Here is a 23,072-nt window from a genome sequence, read left to right on the forward strand (position 1 = left end):
CAAAGACGAAATGTGATGCAGAGACATCAGATGCGGTACAGTGCACACAGCATGTAAGTAGGAGGAAGCAAAATCCCACATTACAGACACCATGTTTGTTGACTACATGAAACCCTGCAGATAATGAATTCAGGCTGCCAAATTTTCAAGATGTGCCAAAAGATAAAGCTGTTATAAACAAGAAAGAAAAAAAAACAGCCATAACATCAGTGATTGGTTGTGATTAACATCAGCCTTCTTACTTGTGTCTCAGAAATTCAAATTACAAGTCTGATGTAGGCAATGCCAGGGACCAACCTAATATTATTATTCGAGACGGAGCATAACCCAACGACGGGATGATTACATTTGACTTGCAATGATTCCCCCCCTGCATGAGAAAACAACAGCTTGGAAAAACTAATAGACATATTCCCCAAAGTAGCTTTGTTGCTCCTGCCTCGCTTTAAATAAATCTCATCACGGCAGTGAAAAATGTTTTGATTTCTCCTGCATTTAGAAAATGGAGATAAAAGTCCAACCCATCTGTCCCTCAACTTTGCGGGGTGCAGTGCAGCGGAGGAAGGGATTTATCACACACAGCACGGTAAAGTGCATCTGCATCCGCCACACTGCTCCCACTCGCATCATTATCCTCATCGCCTATCACTTCCCCAGCTGAGCCCCCTTTTGGAAACAGGGGCTGACACATCGGCGGCGGGTAAACACCTTTAAAAGGATCTGACGCCCCGTAATGGAAGAAAAAACACTTCCGTATTGTTGGGGACCCCTGGCGCTGTGCTGGGCTCATGGAGGAGTAAGCCATTGTCTGGTGTCACCTAATTGGATCAAGTTTGTGTGGAGAACAGATGTGTATGGCTGGCTGAGGTAAACACTGGACCGGAAGATGCCAGGGCTGAAATTGCTTTGAAAATCGTTTCTGCCTCCATAGAACGAGTGAGAATAGCAGAGAAAAATACAGTATAAAAGAACATTTGTGGCGCAGTCTGAAAAGTAATAAACACTTTCCCTTTGGTGTGGATTCAAAAATGTCCCAATTTTCTTTTGTTCATCCAAGGGCCCAGCCATACATCTGTGTGAAAGGGAATGTGTGGCACACAGAGATTCAGAACCAGGCTGAGGCACTTGGCATGACAGTGCCTGTAGCACAAGTGATGATCCTTGGCAAAGGACAAATTAGACTTTGGAAACCGAGTATTGCTGATCTAATTAAGTGCTGGCAAAAGGTGTCATCAGGGTCTGACAGATTTCAGCCCTGAGTCTTTTTCACTTGCAGTGAGCTGCTGCAAAAGTGAGAAACATCAGCATAAACAAAGAGAGATGAAGAGAGACACAGAGAGACAAGGAAGCACTATTTCCAATCAAGCATCTGCCTCCCCTCCGACACAGCTCGATTTAACCTTGAAGAGTAATGAGATCTGACTTGCTTAAATGTTAGCATTCTTAAATCATCAGGAAGTGCCTCCAAGGAGCCGATAATCACTGTGCCAAATTGCTGCGCTCGCTAATTTCATTTCTCCCTAGCATTTGCTTGCAGTTAGTGTCGATTATTCAAGAACAGGCATTTAATGCTACCAGGTCCCAGGGGTGTTACATTAAAATGTAATAACTTGCAACATAAATGAAAACAAAAACCATTACTTTCTTCCCCCCACAACTTTCTTCCCTCCTCCCTCTTCCTCTGCCACCTCTCTCCCTTCCTCCCTCCTCAATCTCTCTCCACTCCCTCCCTCCATGGTGGGAGTTTGAATCTAATTCTCAGCCCATCTGGCAGGCGTAATGAAGGCGGGCCGGGCTTGTGGTGCCCTGCTGCCATGGCTCCGTGGAGCAGGAGGCTAGCTGGCAGATTGGGTCGGGATGAGTGGAGGGGAGTCGGGGAACCTGCTGAGTGAGTAAGCCAGCCCAGTTAATCTCCCATGTGCCCCGGTGTGATCGGGGCCAAGGCCAACCACACGCTGAGGACACAGCGGATGGGGTCTGGAGCGTGGATGGTTGTGGGCAGGAGACTGGTGGGTGAGTCTGGCATTCATTAACATTTCCTGGCACTTAGCTGGCTCTTCTATCAGAAGCCACTTTCAATGAGTGAAATGGTAAAAGAACCTTCATTTTGAAGACCGCCAAACACATTAACAACCAACCGTCAGTAATTGGGTCACAGCTAAGCCAGGGCATCTACAACTGGGCTTGTAGTCGGTTTCAAGGAATGTTTTGTACTGTAAACCGACTCAGCAGCCATAAGGGACATTAAGGAGTGAACTGCATGTGGAAGTGACACTTAAAATACTGAATTTACACACTCATTAACACTTTGATCCACTGCTTCTGTACGATCTCTGTAATGTTACAGATTATAGCTCCACAAATAGAGTACAGGTAATATGTCAGACATATGTCAGAGGATACAGACAGGAAACAGGTAGATTCAGCCCCAACAGGTGTAGCATCGGAGGAAACAAAAGGCAAATAGCGTCTTAGCACCATCTGGCACCGACAGAAGTGCATAAGAATTTACAGTCGCACTTTATTGTACAGTACACTAATACGACGTAATTAAGCCATACTTTCTATCAAATTAGACCAAAACTAGATATAATATGGTCTTTATTAGACAGTAAACAAACACAGTTATACCCTAATTAGACACCACATTCATAAATTATGCTAATTATTGGAAACTGCATGTAATGTCATATTAGACCCAAATTATACAATAGTTAGACACTAATTATTAATTATGAAGAATTCTAAACTTTATGTTAGGGACTTTTATTTTGAAATTAATTTGCTCCCACAGTTATGTTTTCCACTTATCCTGTTACACTTTTTTATACTCATACTTATTTAATTACATCACAGTCTTTTGCGATCTGATGAGGGCACAAAGCCATTTGATTTCAGTTTGTCGAGAGATACTTTGCGAAAGCAACAGCGCATTTAACTGTGTAATTTGATACAAAGAAAAGCTCATAACGTCCTAATAATGAACTAATTATAGTATAATTTAGCTGTATGGTGTCTAATTAGGGTATACATGTTCATTGACTGTCTAGTTAAGGCCACATTATTTCTAGTTTGGTCTCATTTGATACAAAGTATGTCTTATAACGTCATATTAATGTGCTGTAAAATTAAGTGCGACCAGATTTACATATGGTCAAACGTGGGAAATAACAACTGTGAGGCAGGGCTACACAATACATTTAAAGGTATACTGGATTAACACAAACGTGTGTATCTTTATGTTGTTTGTTTATTCCTTAATGTGTTTGATATACAAAGTACATTTCTTCATTTCCGTTTTGCTTTCAAAAACTGCTTTTTACAGTAAATGGAATTTGCAGTGCCATAATAAACATATTGGTGTAGAGTTAAAAATGTGTTGTGATGTATTTCCACTGTATCTCCCAGGACTGCTGAAACCTCTCGCTGCGAGCCAGAACAGTTACTGGGAGAGTGCCACCGCTAGACTGGAAACCCCATGCAATTATGATTAAGCTCCTTTATCTAAACACAAACTCCTCTGCAATCGCTGCGATCTGCCTGCCGTGTGAGAGGGCACGTAGGGCGGAAATGGCAAGGCAGCCAAAACGCTGGTGAGAGACCTGCAGTTGCAAACACCGGCCTGTGTGTGTGTGTGTGTGTGTGTGTGTGTGTGTGTGTGTGTACAGGTGTTTACCAATGTGCTTTTACCAAGCTGCTATGACCTTAATAAGCTATTTTTGTGTTGCAAACTAGTCAGCACCTCAATGCTGGTTAAGCACATTACAGGAAACCCGTACCCGCTTGGTGCCACCAAGGCCACAGGCAACACAGAGGCACAGCAGCCCAAACTGAAGGCTCTCAGAGTCTGTGAGGCATGAGAGAGCGAAAGAGAAAGAACAAAAATCAGACAGGTGGACAGAAAAAAAACCCTCATCTACAGCATCATGGCAGGAAGCTAGGCTGACAAAAACAGCAGGTTTCCCTAAGCCATGCTCTGGCCTCTGGAGAAACCACAACACTGCCATTAACAGTAACTCTCCTCATAAACACACCAGCATCAGCTGGAGGTATAATTGCCCCTGCTTCTCCTGTAATCTTATACCTTACCTGCTGTTACTGTCAGACACCTTCTCCACTGAGAGAGACGGAGAGACAAGTGAGAGAGAGATACGGGGGGAGGAGGAGGGGCTGTGGTGCGCGCGCGTGTGTGTGTGTGTGTGTGTGTGTGTGTGTGTGTGTGTGTGGTGAAGTTGGAGGAAGGGTAGGTGTTGCCTGTGTACTGTCAGATACAAGGTAAGGAAAGTAAAAAGAGGGGTGTAGAGAGAAAGGGAAAGGAGAAAAGACATGCCAGAAAATCAAATGAGTGTATGTTGCTCACTGAAATCCCAGGAGCAAGGCTCAGGGGCTCCGATGGAGGGAAATCGTGTTCTCTTCGTTGAGTGATTAGAAGACGAGTGGCAGAACATGACCTACTTAGTATAACTTTTTTTTCTGTAGACGTTTTGGAATAGGTACTTGTGCGTGTAGAGTTAAGAGAGGTGGGTGGGAGCTTTAACCCTAATAGATTCATAGAAACAAAGATAGCAGGAATAATTGCCAGCAGGTGTTTGTGAATATGGAAGAAAGTCTCTTGATCTCATGACCTCTCAAACTCAAACAAGGGCTTGCAGTCATCCTTTATACGCTGGCATTGCAGCCAAAAAGCACAGATAGAGGCATTTGATCCTATAGATATGCAAGGTTAAAATGCAAAAACAAAATATGAATTAAACATCATCTGAAAAAGGTTTTAGTACCTTTACAAATAGCGGAAAGTGTGTGTGTGTGTGTGTGTGTGTGGGGGGGGGAGAGTTGTGAATGTTGAGAGAGCCGGAAAAGAGAAGAGAGAAAAAGGATGAGAAACCTGCTTTCTCAAAATCTGTGACTGAAAATGGCAAAGCGTTGGTTTCGTAGCTCGGCCCTATTACAATCCAATACTTGAAATCCACCGAGGCCATGAAAAAGGAACACTTTAGCTTTGCTGTAGAAATGGGCCTGCCTCTGGCTCTTCTTAATTTCAGGCTTTGTTTGCGCGGTGTCGGGGAGCTCTTGTGTGTTTGCGGGAGACCCGCAGGCCTTTTGTCTCATCAGTAGAGGTGGTTTCTGCTTGCCGCCTGAAGCGTTTTGTTGGTGTACGCCTTTTGTTCTACCTCTCCATTTGAGATTTGGTCACAGGTCGCGGATTACAGGCAACGCAGCCATCACAGGTACACTGCTGTTTGTTTGCCCTACAACAACTGTTAGCGCTCAGGAGAGAGGAAGGCACTGAATCTCCATATCAGTCAGAGTAAGAGAGGTGTGTTACCAAGAAGAAAGAGAAAAGAACAACCAAGACATGTGTTGGGATATGAAAAGTCTCATAAAATACCTTCTTTCTTTTTTTTTGTGAGGTTTTGCCCAAAACTAAAATGGCTTCCACCGGATTCCTTGGGGGACATTGGTAATGCTGCAATGCCTGCTTCTTTAAATGACACAGACTAATATTACACTTGTGGCGCTGAATTAATAAGCTGCAGCATGATAAATCTCTATGATTTATTATGTTCCCTCCAGTGTATAATCAAGTTGAATGAGAGAGGGAGAGAGAGTCAGACAGAGGGAGACTGGAGGAGACAGAGACATAGCTGGGTCTGAATTGAGACACAATGGACGAGGCCCTTCCTCTGCACAGCTGAATGGACAGGCATACATAGCTTTGAACGAGGAGTGTGGAACAGTCAGCCACCATAATCAGTGGGTGTTGTGTTTAGCAGAAGGAAGGCGATTAAAATACCCAAAAGTTCAATGTGCAGCGCGCCGTGAAATATGACATATGGAACTCCCAAAACAGTCCTAGCAGACGTTCTTTCCCTCCCAAAACGGTCTATTTTTTTGTGGAAGCATGAATTCCCCCATAAGGGCGGTTTATGAGAATATCACACCTCTATGGAAGTCTCATCCCACAATCCACAGGAGGCTTTCTCTCCCTCCTGCCTGCTTCTGGTGGGCTGCCATCATATTCAGTTCCCAGATAGATGTTTGTAATTGGAGCTCTAATTTATGATCGGGCCTTGGTGCAGGATAATGATATGGAGCATTGTAATTTGCTGATGCAAATTGTACGTTATAATGGGGAGCCATAAAAAACCCGGCAACATCTCGGAGACTTGCCAAACACCCTGAGCGTTCATTACAGCCCTCATTAAAACATCCACGTCGGCATTGGGAGCTCTTACAAATGGAAGGAGCATGTAATTGCTGCTTGATTGTGGTATATGTAACATATGATAAAGTGGAATTACCACTTTATTTGTCTACAGTGTCCGTGAAACTTAATGGGGAGAAAGCCTGCAGTAAACAAACCCTCAGAGCATTGTTTGATTGTTACATTATAGGGCTATTTGTTTAAAGTGGGGCAAATGTGAGTTAGGGGACAGTGCATCCAGGACAAACTAAGAGTGATGATAATCAAGGCTGGGCTTAGGGGGATAAAACTAATAATTTTACCCATGAGAGCCTGTGTTTCATTTGGACTAACTCCAACATGGGTGATAGCGTAGAGCTTCTTCTGGGAATACATTAACTGGATTTAATATGAGAAAAGATCTGTATTGTTCTTTTTCATTACCAGGCACCACAGCCATCACCATACTTCTGCTTTAAAAATGTGGTGGAACTAGATTGAAAAAGGTTAGAATGAACCACTGAAGTCACCATTTCCAGTCGTTGATCTCAATTCAGTCCTAACGAACGGGGTATGGGGAACGCGGTGGAGCTGAACGTCCCAGCTTTTAAGCAGCCCTGAGAGCAAAGCCAAGTGGCAAAAGCAATTAAGAGTTCATTTGGAACAACTGAACTATGCCTGGGCTGGTTCTTCTGAGGCCCAGTCAACACTAATTCACAGTGTCGCCTTTATATTCAAATGACCTCTCCCAGAGCCCCCTTTGTTTTGGTGCCGTTCTAATGCATCTCCATTAGAACAAAACCTGAGCTGCGTTGCTGAAAATGAAGTTTCCCTCCACTCTGAATGATAGCTGACTAGTCTCTACCATCAGAGCTGTGTGTGCTCAGCCACTGGAAAAGGATTTTCAACCGTGCCATTCAGCCGAGGCCCCAGAAGCTTGCAGCCTTTATCTGCAGAACCCTTGATTGATGTGTTGTGGGCCCTGCTGTGGTTAACAGCAATTTTTATCTGTTGCTAGCGGCAACAGCCCGGGTCCCTGGTGCGCGGTGAGCAACAGGGCCCAGGATCTGAAGCCGGACCGCACACGGGGATAAACAAATAGGTTTTTCAAGGCAGACAGCCCTCATAGAGAGGCCCCTGATAGGCAGCGCCCCACCCCAAGGCCAGGACAATGTCAGGGCCCCGGCCCACTCCTGCTGGGCTCTTGGTTTCCTTCACTAATTTTCACCATGTGCAGAGCGGGTGGTATGGAGACACCTGCACACCCCACTGAAAAGTAAGCAGAGTGAAAGAGGCAGACAGTGTGATATACAGAGAGGCAGTTAGGAGATTTCATATACTGTGGGGGAAGCAACCATGGCTTTCTTTCAAAGCTCTGTGTGCTGTAGAAGTACAATATATAATTTACACTCCATTTCCTTTCAATTGGTGTGTTTAGCATTTAATCCATGGAATCTGTGTCATATTGTTTAATAAAGCGTGAAGCTTTTAATGGCTTCTATCATAATTAAGTGACATAATCCTTGTATTCGATAAAGATCTTGTAAAAAAACCTCGTCACTCAGACAGGGAAGTGTGTTTGCCACAATGCGGAGGTCGGGAATGCCAAATCAATTAAAACAGGGCTGTTTAGGAACGCACAAATGACTCTGAGACTGCTCTTTTTACAGTGTAGACACATATAGCGTTAAATATGATTATGACAACCTGAGCTGGGGAAATAAAGAATGGGTGTGTCTGAGAGCTCCGAGCACTCTCGCTCAACCCAAACACCCGGGCTAAAGTTTTACTCCCTGACATTGCAGAGATAAACCCTCCCAAAACAGACTAGTCAGATTATACTGTCACAGACAAAGCTTTATGCTTTTATCGTGTGTGAAAACATGAGCCGTAGCTTGGCCTTGGGTGGTTTTAAAAAAATGGGGTTGGGAGACCAAAGCTCAATCACTTCATCTGAAAGGAAAGGGAGTTGTGTTGTCTTTTTCGCTTAGCCAAAACGGCTCCTCTTCTATACAGTATATACAGCCCAGGGGCAGTGACAGGATGGGCAGAGAGTTGCAGTGAGATTCTTCGACATTTTCCCCGTCTCTTGCAGCCCGTATCTCTCAGGCGCAGAGGGGGCGGGGGGGATGTTGGGTTCTTTATCAAGGAGCCCCTGAGAGAGGATGATAAAATCACCAGAGCCCAGGCCAATCTCCAGTGGAACAACACGCAGGTAGCAGTGCAGGAAACAAGGCACAGATATTGTCTCCCAAACATAGCCGCTGCTATAATGAAGCCTGCACAAAGCAGACAGGAGAGAGTCGGCCTGATAAACAATTCCATATCCAGTCTTCCAAAGAGAGCAAGATAGCGAGTCTCAGTCCTGCTGCTACATATCGCTGCTGGACTCAACGGTCCAGAGATTAGCCCACACCCCTGAATAGGGGTATAGGTTATTATAGGGATTCACGTCTAGCACATTCATCACCTGGATAAACACATCATGTTTATATGAATAAGTAACTTAGGGTAGTTTGCTGTACAGATATATAACACTTTAAGGTATAGTTTCTTTATTGTGCTGTCTGCCCTGCAGTAGTCTATATCGATGACGTTTCATTCACGGGATAGTTCTGATGGCGCCGGAGGTTCTGCCGGATCTCACTCATTTTCGGCCCTTCCGCTTTCTTTGGGTGTTTGTCACATTGCTTATTCGATAGCTCCTCAACTTCTCGGTCCTCAGCTGAACTGGATGCTGTTTGGCCCTCCTCAGTGAAGGCCGTCTCAAAGCTCTTATTTCCACCTGAGGAGCGAGCATCGAGTAGGGATCATCGAGGAGCTATAGGCGAGGATACAGACAGCAGCAGACGCTTCAGAGGAAAGGATGTCTCATCCCTCTAAAACACATTTCCTCTGTGCCTCTCTCCTCCCGTGATTTCCTTGCGTCTCTCCCGTGCCTCCTCGGTGGGAGGGACTAAGACGTGAGGAATGGAGGCAAGTGGAGCAAAAAAAAAGTTTTCTTGGCCTTTTGCCTTTGTCAGTCAATAGAGAGACACAGGAAAAGCTACCTTTATATATAACACTTTAACTAGGTTGATATTACTGTATGTGCTATATATAGAGAATGTTGAGAGTTGTAGTGTTTCATTGTCTTACTGTGTTCACCTCAGCAAGAATAAAAGTCAATGGCCACTATTTTTAGCACACAAAAATCAAACATGTATTTTTCCTGCAAACACTTGCCACTAGAATCCTCAAATGTGAACACATTGAAATCATTAGCCATGAGCAGCTTCATTTGAACACATATTTGCATCAACCTGCAGAAACTTTGAATTTAAATTAGCAACTTTTGAACTGTCACTAAGTGATGAAATATGTGTTAGCTCTTTTAGTTTATTTCTTTTAACAAAGAAAGAAATGAGAAAAGAGACTGAACAGACTGACGAGGAGACACGTCATGTTTCTTCAGAATGTGTGCAGAGATGGTGTATGATGCACTGATGTAATATGCAAAAACACAATTGGATGAATGAAACCAGCAGACAATGCATTCTGTATGCAACTGCCAAATCATTTTAACACAGTACAAAAGGTATTTTCTCTTTCCAAAAACACTCTGGCGACTCCAATTTCCCGTTTTCATGAATCTGGCGCTAAAGCCCAGAAACTTCCTTTACTGTACATTCTTGTGTACCCCATTCAAATGAGGCCATTCAAGCCTTGCAGGCAACATAAGAAGGGAGACATATGGAAGCATAAACAAGAAGAGGCGTCTTAGTGCCTTGTGACAGATAACCAGCCCCCATCCACCGCCTTGATTTTTTGAGTGTTTGTGGAGAGGCAGAGCAGTAGATGGCGATCAGTGCCAGGGGCCAACCAGACGATAGCCCAGTCCATGCTATTGGTGGCCAGTGGCGCTTCCTACGCCTGTGCGCCCGCCTCATTGACCCTCCCACACCCCCTCCCCACCTCACTGACAGCCCTCCACCCACATAGCCTCTCTCTTCCTCCAGCCATAACGCTCTATGCAGCCCCTGGCCTTCTCCTCCTCCTCTTCCTCCCTCTCCCCCCATACCCACTCAGCCTCTGCCTGGCAGATCCCTGGAGCACCCCGACCCTACAACCCCCCCTTTAAAACCATCATACTGTAAAGCCTGAAGCACATGCAGATAAGGAGACCCCAGAAATCAAGCGGGCCCGGCAGCAGAGCAGATTGTGTCAGAGCTCAGCACCCAGGAGGTGCCCAGAGGCTACAAACACTGCAGATAGCACCATCGGATAGCCAGAGAGCAGAGACCGACAACGTCAAACTTCCTGCCCTCGTTACTGGACTTTCCTTTGCTTGTACAATGCCAACGACCCCACAACACCAAGCCTCCTCCACCTCTATTTCTGCCCGCTCCCTCTGACTCCTCCCTTCCTCCTTTACAGATAAAGAGAAGGCCTCGTCCCCTGCCGACTCAAACTGACAGCTCCAGCCAAAGGGCCAAAAGAGTTTTTTTGGAAGGTCTTGTTTGTTTTCATCCATCTGTGAGTATGCGACCGCTGGGGAATAGGAATGTGACATGTTCTATTAAAACTAAACTAAACAAAAATTGCACAGAGATCAAGGTCTTTTCAAGTTAAGCTCTGTTCAGCACTTTAACTGCAGTCCTTTGAGGCAGATTAATGATGACAAACCATTTATAGTTGTTTTGTTTGTCGGGATGATTGCTTCCAAGCTGCAATAAGAACTGCCATATGCCACTCATCAGCTAAAAGTAGCGCACTTTAAAGAATGTTCCTCTTATTAGTTCCCCTTTAAGCAAAGGACATAAAGGACGACTGCTGTCTCTATTACCCAGAGACTAGACACATCGTTGAAACAATGGGAGGGGAAGAGCACAAATGTACGGTTCGAAAAAGCATTGGGGCAAGGCAACAGATGCTTTCAAGGGATAAAAATAGTCCTCCTCTGACAATTTGTGAGCGAGTGTATGTTTCAAAGGATTGGGTTGACGTTTTCCAAGGCATCACTAAATATTCCTCTCGGGCACATTTACCTTCAACAACACATGGTCTATGACAGAAACCATCTCACTGACTCTTATTAATGTACAGTCAGTTGCTTCCAACAAATCATAAGACATGTTTAACTGCTATGGATCCTCCTGAAGGTGTAAATGTACATGCATTTGTGGTAGTGGTGTGAAATTGTATTTACTGCATAGATACAGGGGGCCTTTAAGAGGCTTTTAGGGATATTGTCATATAGTGTATGTGAGCAAAAGGATCCTCCATTGACAGTCACTGGAGGAAGACATAAAACTCTTGACAGCCAAATTGCAGTGCCGGCGAACAGCGCTGATCGATGGCAATAAAACGAGGCTCTTTTCGCCAAGGTAGCGCAGGACACCTTCCTGCAATTTAATCAGTCAGTCAGCCAGAATTAATGTCCCTAATATCATGATTTCTCCATTACTCTATTTAACATAATTAAAATGTCGAGCGCCGGGGCCATAAAGCGGGTCGTTGGAGATTGTAATTCTGCCGTAAAGCTATGAAGCATGAAAATGCCACTTACCGAGTAGCCGCGGCCTGACAGCGAGTGAGTGGAACTCTGTAGGGAGAGAGAGGAGAACAGGGATGACCTTTAAGGAGCGTTTCATTCGCTGACACAGACATGACGAAGCAGCGCCGCTTTAATATCAATATTCACGTTAACCTTTTACCCGCCCCGCCATGTACCCCCACGCCCGCACACATCACTCCCATCCATTCTGGCCTCCACCATGGGGGTAGCTGAGCGGCACCCGCTCTAAAAACAATCACTCACATCCAGCTGAGAGACTTAATATGAGTTTTCATAGAAAGACACTGTGGAAATCCTTAATCATTTGGTAAAACTATAATTAAAATGGTGCATAATAGTTATTTTATGGCTGTGTAGATGCCTTTTAAGCACAGTGTGAAGTGTGCATGCTTTACCTAACACATGATTGAGTCTCTGGGATACATTATGTGGCAACTCTATGTTTAATGTTGGGTTTTAATCTTTACCGGTAGACCAAATTATTAACGCCTCAAATGGTTTTATAATACAGACAATGCGTTGCAGTGCAGGTCATTTATTTGTTTGAATTCACTTGCTTCTGTGCCTTCATCTGACAGACAGACACATGGGAGTAAATCTATCACTTGCACCAGCAGATAAATTGATAGATAAATTGTTGTTTTGAGAGTGAGTAACAGCTCAGGTACCCTCCTAGCCGAAGATATTGGCTTCTCTTCTTATTCCATCTTTTAATTTTCTAGGTATTTGTTTTTGCGCTCAAAACAAACAGTATTGAATAAGAGAAGCATCAACGGGCAAGATATCATTTCCAAAATGCTTTATATCCTTTATGGGCAAAAAGACATTATGTCATGTTCATCATTAAACATTTATCAATCCAAACTGAACATAAAATGTTGTCTATCAACACTTATACTGTCCTTCATTGGATGTTGTTTTTTAATTTTGTCTTTATTTTGTGGGATATTATTTTTAAACAAAAATGGTGTCTGCAACATTTTGGAACTAAACCAACCATTCTTCATTATGTTATATCAGGCCCTTTTACTCAGGGTAAGTCTATCTTCATGCATTAAAGGAGGTGTTGGGGCCCATCAAACTCCTCCTGTGATTTCTAATGCAGTCCTCTAAATGCTGAACAAGAGCAGGATGGAGACAGAAAAAGCTAGCTTTTGTTCTGTTCTCTGGCTCTGTCTGTCAGAGCCCAGCAAGAATACCAATCTCCAAATCCCTCCCTCCACTTCCACTTCTCACTTCTTTTATTCCTCTGTCTAGATTGGCAATTTCTCCCCCCCTGGTCTCTGGAGGGGACTTTTCTGCTAGACCAATTTCATCCATAGGTCCACCTTCAATCCAAGCGACCTCCCCCACACCTTCAACACCACTGCCTCCCTTGTTTTGCACCCTCCCAATACCCTCATCCACTCTCCCACACCTGCTCTAGGCCTTAGCCCTCATCAACGCCTGTGTGCCCCTCTGATTCGCAGGACAGCTCCTGCGGTGACGATTAGGGAGGAGTCCCGCCGTGAACCGGAAAGCAGGCTCTACGGGAATCAAAAGGCTGTTCCCGCTCTGCTCAACCTCTCTGCTCCCTTCACTACCGCGACCAGAGAGGAGGCCAGGAGAAAGGGGGGGGGGAAGAACTGCTCAGAAGGCAAAATCTGTCCATATAAAAAGGGCCAAAAGTGTGTTCCAGTGAGAATGTGGTCTGTTGTCCGTGTGTGTGCATGTTGTGAGTGCACGTAGATGTGTATGTGTGTGTGTGTGTGTGTTTGTGTGTGTGTATATGCATGTGTTTGTGTGTGAGTGCATATGTGCATAGGTGACGGGAGGCCAAAGCCATTTGGAATTAGCCTTACTATGTAGAGTTCATTCAACTTGGAGCATTCTGAGCAGAAAGAGAGGCTTATTTAAATGATAATGAGGGACAATCCATTGGATTTAGTGCCGGTGAAGGGAGGAAGAGAGGGGAGGGAAAGGGGGGATCCATTAAAACGCCAGCGGTTCATAAGCCATAGGGTCGGCATCCAGCTAAACACTCTCTCTTAAAAGCCATTATACATGGCTCTCAATGGATTTCTGCAGCGCTTAGGACTTCAAAAGGATTTAAGAACCCGCCCCAGAGAGGGAGTGTGGGGGAGGGAGGAGGACAAGTGTGTGTGTGTGTGTGTGTGTGTGTGTGTGTGTGTGTGTGTGTGTGTGTGTGTGTGTGTGTGTGTGGTGGTTATGGTGGTTGGTGGCGAGAAGGATGGGGCGGATGCTGGCGGCATTTAAGGGTTAACTAAACAGCCCTGGAGAAGAGAAATGTTGCTAAATCCGCCCCCTAATCCTCTCCCCATTTCCATGCCCCCTCCTCCACTCTCCTTACAAAAAAATAAAGGAAAGAAAAAAGAAAAACATGGCGACAAGAGGGGAGGGTCCAGTCCATCTTCTCCCAACCCAGACTATTGGTTTTTGTCTTTGCAGGGAGGCCAAGAGGCGGGCCAATCAGAGCTCGATGGAGCATGATGAGGCAAAGGATGTGAACATGTATGCCCTCTGTGGCAGATTAGGTAGCTGGGTGGGTTTGGGTGCATGTGGGTGGGTGTAGGTGGATACAGGAGGGTGTTAGAGACCCTGACAGCACCACAACTGCCGCCCTCTCCTCTGCAGGACACAGATGCAGTGGAACCCACTCCCTCCGCCACCCCATATTTCCCTAATCCTTGTGTGGCTTAGTGCCGGGGCCCCGCTGCACCGCAGGCACAATTACCTAGTCAAAATAAACAGATAAAGACCCAACCATGGCAATGAACAAACAACATCCCCTGCAGTTTTTTTTTTTTTACCCCCTGCTCCCAAATTGATGCATGTTTTTACAGGCGGGCGCGTCCACATGTCGCATTTGTCTCCATTTCCGTTGGCGGTAAGACAAGAGAAATCCATTTTACTCGTTGCAGACGCGGCATCATTAGTTAAGAGCTCTTAAAGCCGGGGAGCCACTTTGATGTGGTGGAGCGCGTTTTACGAAAATTAGCAGTGCTCTCAGTGCGGTGGAAGAGACTTCATGGAGCTGAAACGATAAAAAATATAGAAGAGACAGTGACACGGTGTTGGTGTAGGAGTCTCTCTGTGTGTATCACAGACCTGCAAACTTTAGAGTAGTGAAAAAGATGTCAAGATATGCAACAACAACCAGGTGGGGGGGGGGGGGGGGGGCACCTGATATAAGCTGGTAGCATCAAAATATTTGATTATGATCATTATGCAAAATGGCCCCATTTCAGAATAATATATATTATTGAATTATAATTATTGATGCATTAATGTGACCATCACTTTAGTGTTGCAGTTGCTAAAAGTGGAGCTAATTTGAATATATCCCCCTATCATCATTTATTTATTGATTACATTTTGTATTGTTAATCTAAATCTGCAAAGTAACTAGTAACTATAGCTGGTAGATGAATGTAGTGCAGTAAAAAGTACCATATTTGCCTCTGAGATGAAGGGGAGTACAAGTATAAAGTAGCAGAAAACAGAAATACTCAAGTAAAGTACAAGTACCTCAAATTTGCTTAAGTACAGTACTTACTTACTTTTCCACCAATGAGTTGAGAAATGCCATGAAGATAGCTAATGCTAGCTAGTTTAGCTAATATTACAAATCAGGAAGGCGGCCTTAAACAGCCTGTGCTTTTATTTACGTTGCGTTGTTGTGTAAGTCAGTGGCTGCTGTGGCATTTTATTTGCTCAAGCTGCAGGTAATCAAACTTGGCTCAAGGCAAACTCTTGCATGCCATGGACGAACATTCTGGTGTAATTCGCTTTACCCTGAGCAAATAAAGTGGCGCACTGTAACCTCCAAACATGATTAACAATGCATGTTAGTGTTTGCTAGCAAAAGAAGAGCTAGACCCATTCGCCATGGTCAAAGGTAGAGGATGTCTTTAAGCGGACTTCACGTAGCAGACAAGATCAACGTTCTGATTGGCCCATGGAAATGCCACAGAAATGGAATACTACGCTATTGATTGGACAATGCGCTAAGGTTGATGCTAGCCTGAATCAGAGGCTAGCAGAGAGAGGGACAGACGGACAGACAGACAGACAGACAGACAGACAGAAAGAGGAGGAGAGAGGTAAAGAAAAGAGGAAGAGAGAGGTACAGACAGGCGGAGGGAGAGAGGGAGATGGATAGATATGGATGCCAATGATCAGCGTCTGTGCACCATGTATTTGGCAGCAGATTAGAGAGACATGCCACATCTAACACCGTCGACGATTACAGCACGCAATTTTCAACAGTGCCCCCACATCCATCGCTGCAATCACCACCACCCCCACTCTACCACCCCCCACCCTCATCCGTGCCCCCCTGCTTCTCTGTGCTTGTCGTATATCCCTGTCAGAGCTGTCAACCGGCTTCGCTCTTTTATCTGACAAGCCCGCCCCTTCCCCCTGACTTTTTCATTAAAAGACAGCCTTTTACACAAATTCAAGAGAAACAGTACGAGGGGAAGAGGGGGGGCAGTGCACAAGACAAATAAGAGGATGAGGATGGAAAAAATTTGACTAGATGATTTTTGTTTTTTTATCAGCTGGATTTTCAATTGGAATGCTGAATAGCTTAAAACAATGTATTTAATAAGTCCATTAAAATCTTTTTCCTTCCATCATTTTACCCCTGCTGGAAAAAGAGCTGCACATTTCCTTCCTCTTCTTTCTCTCTCCTCATCCTCCTGCTGCTTTCGTCAGCTAAATGAACAGTCTGATTGAATTTCGGTAGGTTTGGGAGGTCTGCTTGACAGGCATTAGTTAGGAAGCATATTTCTACATTCATTTAAAATGAGCCGCTTGGGATTTTGCATGAATTCTCATTACTTCCCCTGTATCTAAATTGCATTATTTCATCCCTTACGCTGAACCAATGCCTGGCCTCCATTCGCCTTTGCCACCTACTCATCCTCTAAATGGGCTGGCATATGGATGCCAGCGCAGCGATAATTGGAACAGTTCCTTTAACTCATTCCATTCTGGGGTCGGCGAGATCAGCCCACACCTGGCTAAACTGCGTTAAGTCATGTCTACATTTAACCGCGGCATGCTTTAAATAATGCCAGGCCAACAAGGTGATGCTGTGTGACCGGCCTAATCATTTCTTGTCTATGTGCTGCCAGCCAGCCAGTCTTATCCCCCCAACGCACAGGGAATTTATGAGGTGATAGCTGAAAACAGCAGGAGCTACTGCGCCAGCTGCTCTCTGATCTCTGCCTCCATGTTGCCGCCGCCCGCCCGCCCGCCCGCTATACTCCACCTCAGGGGTCCCCTGCCTTGGCCTGTGAAAGCGGATAGCCTGGCTCACTATAGGAGGTCGGCGGAAAGGGGAAAGGTCTTGTCCAAGGACTCACCTCGCTGAGCTGCTCCTTGGAGTTGCTCCTGTGCGGTCGGCTGAGCTCCTGCACCGTCTCGTCCTCGCTGAGTTTGACCGGACGTAGCACTAAAGGTTTGATCTGCAGGGGCCACAAGAAAGAAAGAGGACATCTTCAAATCACGTCCTTAGGTCACAATCCAAACCACTATGTTCACAACTACCAATCTACCCTGAGAGGCAGTTACTTTTCAGACATTTGAGAGGCATGAAGCATAATCCTAAAAGCCACTCTGATATAACTGTAAATCACTGTGTGTGAGTGGCTCATTACTTTCATAAAATGGCAAGAAGAAAGATTTAAAATGTTTTTCATTTTGCATGTCATGTTTAGTTGAATAGGGACAGATGCTTAGACATGGACATTTGTGCAACAAATCTCCAATGTACAGCATCATAGCATTTATAGATATTGCTAATTTCCAATGCCCGTCCCTAGAAGAGCTTTTAAACAGTCATGAAAACAAACATTAAACACTGCCACAATTAAAATACATAAAGCACATAAACATACAAGACACCTACATCTGTATCCAACCCCCCCACCCTCCCCGCCCATACACCACCCCACGCCGTCCCACCTCTATGTGTGACTACAGGTCTGATTATCAATTAAAAATGTCTTCAGTTTAATTTTAAAAAGCTAATTATTTTGTATTGCTTTTAGCTCAATGGGCAGCTCATTCCATGCCTTAGCTCCCTCAATAGAAAATTATGTCTGGCCAAAAGAGGTTTTTCTGAAGGATATTTTACAGTTCCCTGCAATTGTGTTTCTAGTGGACAATCCATTGGCCTGTAATGGTTGCACCATGTCACAGAGAGATTGCAATTTGCAAATGCAATGTAGTTGTCAAATCTTAACATGTTCAGATGTCTCAGGACGTGACAATGATGTGGTCTGGTTGGCCTTTTGCCCAAAATTTTCAATGCACAATTGTAGAGTCTCTTTAATGGTTTAGTCACATATGGACTTGCCTGCGATCATGAGGTAACACAATAACTGAGGTGTGAAAAAATTATTGTGTGCATAAATATTTTGGAAGCATCAATGGTTAGACAGTCCGTAATTAGTCTAAATAAATATGAGTTGGCTTTTAAAAAACACACAATGGTACTATATGAGAAAAGAACAAAAATGCAATAACACCAGTACAGTTCTTTTTACAATTTGCACTACCCTATCCCACCCATACTGTTCTATTTATTTATTTACAAATGTACATACTGTAATTACACCTATACATAGCGATATTCTACTGCTCTTCATACTATTCATCCTGCACATACTTATTCTTACTATTCTTATAATGTTAGCACACTGCACATAGCTGTACATACTGTACATATGTCTATATGGTTCATACAGAATATCAATATTTATTCAGTTTTTCTTATTATATATTCTGCTAATACACTGCATATATCTATATTATTCTTACTACTAGTATAATGTCCCTGCTACTACATTGCACATATCTGTACATGTTGTTCATACACTGTTCATATTACATAGCCATATTTATTCTGCTCTTATAACACTGCACTATATTTATTGTCCTGCCTATGCACCACCTGTCTATACTTGAATATCACATTGCACTTTTCTGCTTTTTTTTGCATTTCTGCATTGGACGCAAACTGCTTTTCGTTGTCTTTGTACTTGTACTCTGCACAATGACAATAAAGTTGAATCTAATCTACCATTCTTTTTCTACTGATGATTCATTAAATCAGTGGAAAAGTGGCTAATATTAATTATCTATAATTGAATAGTTGTATGCTATCCCACTATTTGAATTAAATCTTATTCCGTCCACCAACACAACGTTTTTTAAAATCAGGGAATTAATTAGCTTTCTTGTTCACCTCTCACACATCAACAGGTTTGTGTTAAACTACAAGAACTTCAACCTTGATGCAACCACTGCGGACCAGAATTATCCATTTTATATCAAAACTTCAGGAACCGCAATAAATCACACAGCAAAACAATAGGACAATGATGTTTCAACCAGGGGACACAAATGAAATTTCCAGAATGATGTCATCTTATTTTCTGTCACTCACTTGGATCTTCCAACTCCACAAGTTAGACATCTGTGCATAACAATACAGCATAAAAACAATGGCTTCAACTGACTTTCAATGGGCCATGGTCCTTCTATTCTTAACCTGAGGGAAACGTAAAATGGGTGTGGTGACTCACAGCTCTGTGTCAGTTTGTGCTTTGGCTAAATGCAAAGTAGAACTGGCTGTAGCAAAAACACCTGCAACCCCAAACCTCGACCCACTATTGCTAGTCATACCAGCCAGCAACAGGAACACAGCAGCAACTATGTACTTATCCCAACTGTGACGGTCTACCAAATTCAGTTGATTTTTTTGGGAACTTTGTTAAATTTGACTGGTTTAAAGGACAGATTTTTTTTTTTTTTTTAGCATTTTTCTTAAATTTACTATAACCCCACCAATTTGCCCAACTCAGGTAAGATAGAATTTGCTCCCTGACTGTGTTTTGCACATACAATAATGTTAGTGTGCTCATATGACACAAACACACATACACACTCAAGGGTTGTTTATTGTGTGCTTACATTTCTGAGAAAAAAAGATTATGCATTTGTTTTAATTTTATTTCTGCTGTTTTCCTGTCATGAAAAAGTTAAAATTAAAATAAATCTAATACTGGCAAAAAATATTAGCCATCAGCAGCTTAAATGCACCCACATCATGGTAACCCTAATACAAACCTGGATGGCTTGGTTTATTGCAGGCCATCAAGACCCACAGTTGGCATGCATTCAAATTCCCAGCCAGATGGGAGGTTGGCGAGCTCAGCAAGGAAGACTATGTGCTGGTGCAGCACCAGCCAATCACAATGTCCCGAGCTGCTTCCCCACCTTGGAGTACAGTGGCGATGGCCGCGGGGTGTAATCCATTTGACTAGCAGTTTGCATGTAGCCGCTCCCCTGGTGGCACACACAGTGGCTGGCCCCATTCTCCTGATATCCACTGTAATTTAAGCAGATCACTGCTACAATTAACCTTTCCCTGTAAATATCAATTATGGCCCCCGGCTGGGCCAGGATTAAAAGGGTCATCAGCTAATCTGACAGGTCCTGTACGCTACCACCTGGCTGGGAAAGAGGGAGAGAGGCAAGGCGGCAGAGAGAGAGAGTGTTTGTCTACCCTCGTGCCCACTAGCTCACATGCCAAGTAGACACAATTCCCATTTAATTACCCTGCCGCCACCAGGGCAAACATGCTGATTGGCCAAGGGGCATTAGCAGTGCGCTGAGGTCAACAGTGACAGGACGGGGTGGGGTGAGTGTGGCGCAGAGGAGGAGGGAGCTGCCGCCAAGCAATCAGGGTGTAGAGATGGAAGCAAGAGAAACCTGGCAGGTGGGCCTAATCAGGTTTGACTTCCACCTCTACCCGCCTCTCCCTCTGCCTCTCTCGCTCGCGCTCGACTAGCTGTCAGCCTAATCACTGCTTGAATCTTAAAATAGATGGTGGCCTTTTTGATTTCCCTCTCTCAAGGAGAGCACACATAGAGCAATCCTCCTTGGCAGGCAGGCAGGCAGGCAGGCATGGAGGCAGAGACAGAGTGTTAAGGTACAGTTGGCGTCACGTCGCCGTCAAGTACAGCCGTTGATTACTTTGTTTACCCAGAATCAGTGTTGCTGACAAATTCCTGAAGGTGCCCAAAGTGTTTCCGTCTTCTCCAGGGCCTGCGGCGTCATTACCCAGTCAGCAATCAACTTGGCTATTGATCAGAGCACAGCGTCTAATTAGCCGCCTAGGTTAATGATGAAGCGTGCAAGGACCATTCCCCGAGCCGCTGTTCAACGGGACAGGAGAGCAATTGATCTAGGCAGGAATTCACCAACTCTGACAAAAGATTGGCAACGCTGACTGCCTGTGATTAAGGCAGGGACTAATTTCCTGTCTGGGGAGGTGTTTAATTGGCCCTAAGCTCCCAACTGTACAGCTTTCATGTGTTGTGTTTTCTTTTTTTGTGTGTACTCATTAATGTTAAAGGACAAGTTAGTGAGCTTGAGGGTGGGGCTACTGGTCTCTACTGAGATGTGATTGGTTGCAAGTGGTAACACAGTTCAAGGTTATAATAGCCTTTCCACTATGCTTGAGTTCATTTTCTGAGGGAGGAGTTCTTGGCCACCTGGCTGTTTTAAGGAGTTATAGTTTTTTAAGTTTGTTTATATTGAAGGTTTGACCCATGCAGTATTGGGACAAGGTTAATAAGGTTGAAGCAGCAAGTGAATGTGGTTAATCTGTGTGTGTGTGTGTGTGTGTGTGTGTGTGTGTGTGTGTGTGTGTGTGTGTGTGTGTGGGCAGTTTGACTAAAGACGACAGAGGTAGAAAAACATAGCTAAGTAAGGGCCTGTGTTTTACATGAATAATGTACTGGAAATTAGCTCCATTAGTCTCGGTATTGAACATGTCTGCAGTCCCTCTCTGGAGGCTGCCGCTCTGTGCTCTTTAATTATCTTCAAAGGGCCCTCTAGCATCTTAATTCCCCCCCAAGTTGAATAGTGCTGACTTGGGTCTGCTCATTTATGCTACTCTAACCCTGGGTGAAGTCACAAAGCCCGCCTGCTTAGAAAGGGCTAGTCAAGGCATCGATGGAGACAACAGTGGTTCACATCGGTTCACGCTAGGCTTGGCTAACTTTCCTTTTATTTTCACTCTTCCTCACAGTGTCGATCAATCTGCAGCCTGTCAGCAGGGTGCTGGCTAGAGGCTGGCGGGTGATGCTTTGTTGTCCTGCTCCTTTGATCCAGCCTCCTTCACCTTGTAGGGGTGTTTCGGGGGGCAATGGATGGCTGCGCGGTCTCCCACATTTTTCCTCCTTGAATAAGAGAAGCTGTTAGTCCTGACCTCACTTTTCCTCTCCTCGCTCCAGCTCCTCTCACTCTGCCTCATCTCTCCCTAGCCTGCCGTCACCTGTCAACAGCGCTCAGGGAGGCTGTGCCTCAGCCTTGTCCCAGTGTCAATCCTCATTACCCTGGGATCTTGGACCTTGCCCCATTACCCGCCCCTTGATTTCTAGCTGCCTTGATGCTCTTCTCCTCTGCACTACCACGCTCCAATCTGCTCTCCGGGCTTCCCATGCACAAGGCGGGGAGAAGACGAGGGGCAATACAGGAAGAGGGAGGGCTGAAGAGGACGGATACAGATCCTTCCTCTAATTTGTTCTGAAAAGTGTCCTGCGCAAAGGACCCTCACCCCCATTAACCTAGCGACAGGCTGCTACCGCTGCTTAGGGAGGCATCAGTAGTATGTGTATGTATGTGTGTGTGTATGTGAGTGGGGCCTTGTGGTGCGGCGGGCTCCGGCACCTCGGCGCTCAGTGCCGGGCTCTGGCACCGGCTCAATCTACCGGCTCATTATCCCCCCCGCCCAGGCTGGGGTGCAGACAAGTGCACTTTAGGGCCACAGGCCAAATTGATTCATCTGCCTTCATTTTCTTCAGGCTCAGAAGTGGCAGCTGCTCGGAGGCAGGGGGAAGGAGCTATAAGATGGAGAGAGAGGGAAGGAGACAAAGAGAGGGTCTGGAATAGGGTGAGATGAAGGAGGGAGGCATCAAGAAAAAGAGGGGGTCCTGGCTTTGTTCCTCATCCATGTCCCATTTCACTTTTCCTCTCTCTCTCTCTCTCTCTCTCTCTCTCTCTCTCTCTCTCCCTCTCTCTCACACACACACACTTTACAGCACAACCAACACCTCCCTCCCTTAAAATTGCTATCAAGACATGCACTCACTCCCCCACCAAGTCCCAAGTTGGAAATTAGCCCAAGGACAAGCTAGTGGATTTACTACAGGGAGAGCAAATGGATTTTTGCTTTTATTTTGACGAGTCCCAGTGTATCCATTAAGCCTTTTAATCATACATTATTCATTGAGCTCGCCTTATAATAAA

The 23,072-nt window shown here is 44.8% G+C and overlaps 1 protein-coding gene across 14 annotated transcripts in view; it reads right to left on the reverse strand.

Moving 5' to 3' along the window:
* Nucleotides 1–23,072, reverse strand: part of fbrsl1 (fibrosin-like 1) — a 318,377-nt gene that overhangs the window by 142,631 nt on the left and 152,674 nt on the right. For 10 of the 14 annotated variants that reach the window (XM_035995470.1, XM_035995454.1, XM_035995460.1 and 7 more), the window contains 2 exons: nt 17,114–17,215; nt 11,733–11,768 (listed from right to left, as the gene is read on the reverse strand). In XM_035995470.1, the coding sequence (XP_035851363.1) occupies nt 11,733–11,768; nt 17,114–17,215 (138 nt within the window). The remainder of the gene's footprint in view (nt 1–11,732; nt 11,769–17,113; nt 17,216–23,072) is intronic. The other 4 variants (XM_035995465.1, XM_035995447.1, XM_035995451.1 and 1 more) reach the window with 1 other exon arrangement.

The sequence above is a fragment of the Sander lucioperca genome, chromosome 2, assembly GCF_008315115.2.
Source record: "Sander lucioperca isolate FBNREF2018 chromosome 2, SLUC_FBN_1.2, whole genome shotgun sequence".
Lineage (NCBI taxonomy): Eukaryota > Metazoa > Chordata > Actinopteri > Perciformes > Percidae > Sander > Sander lucioperca.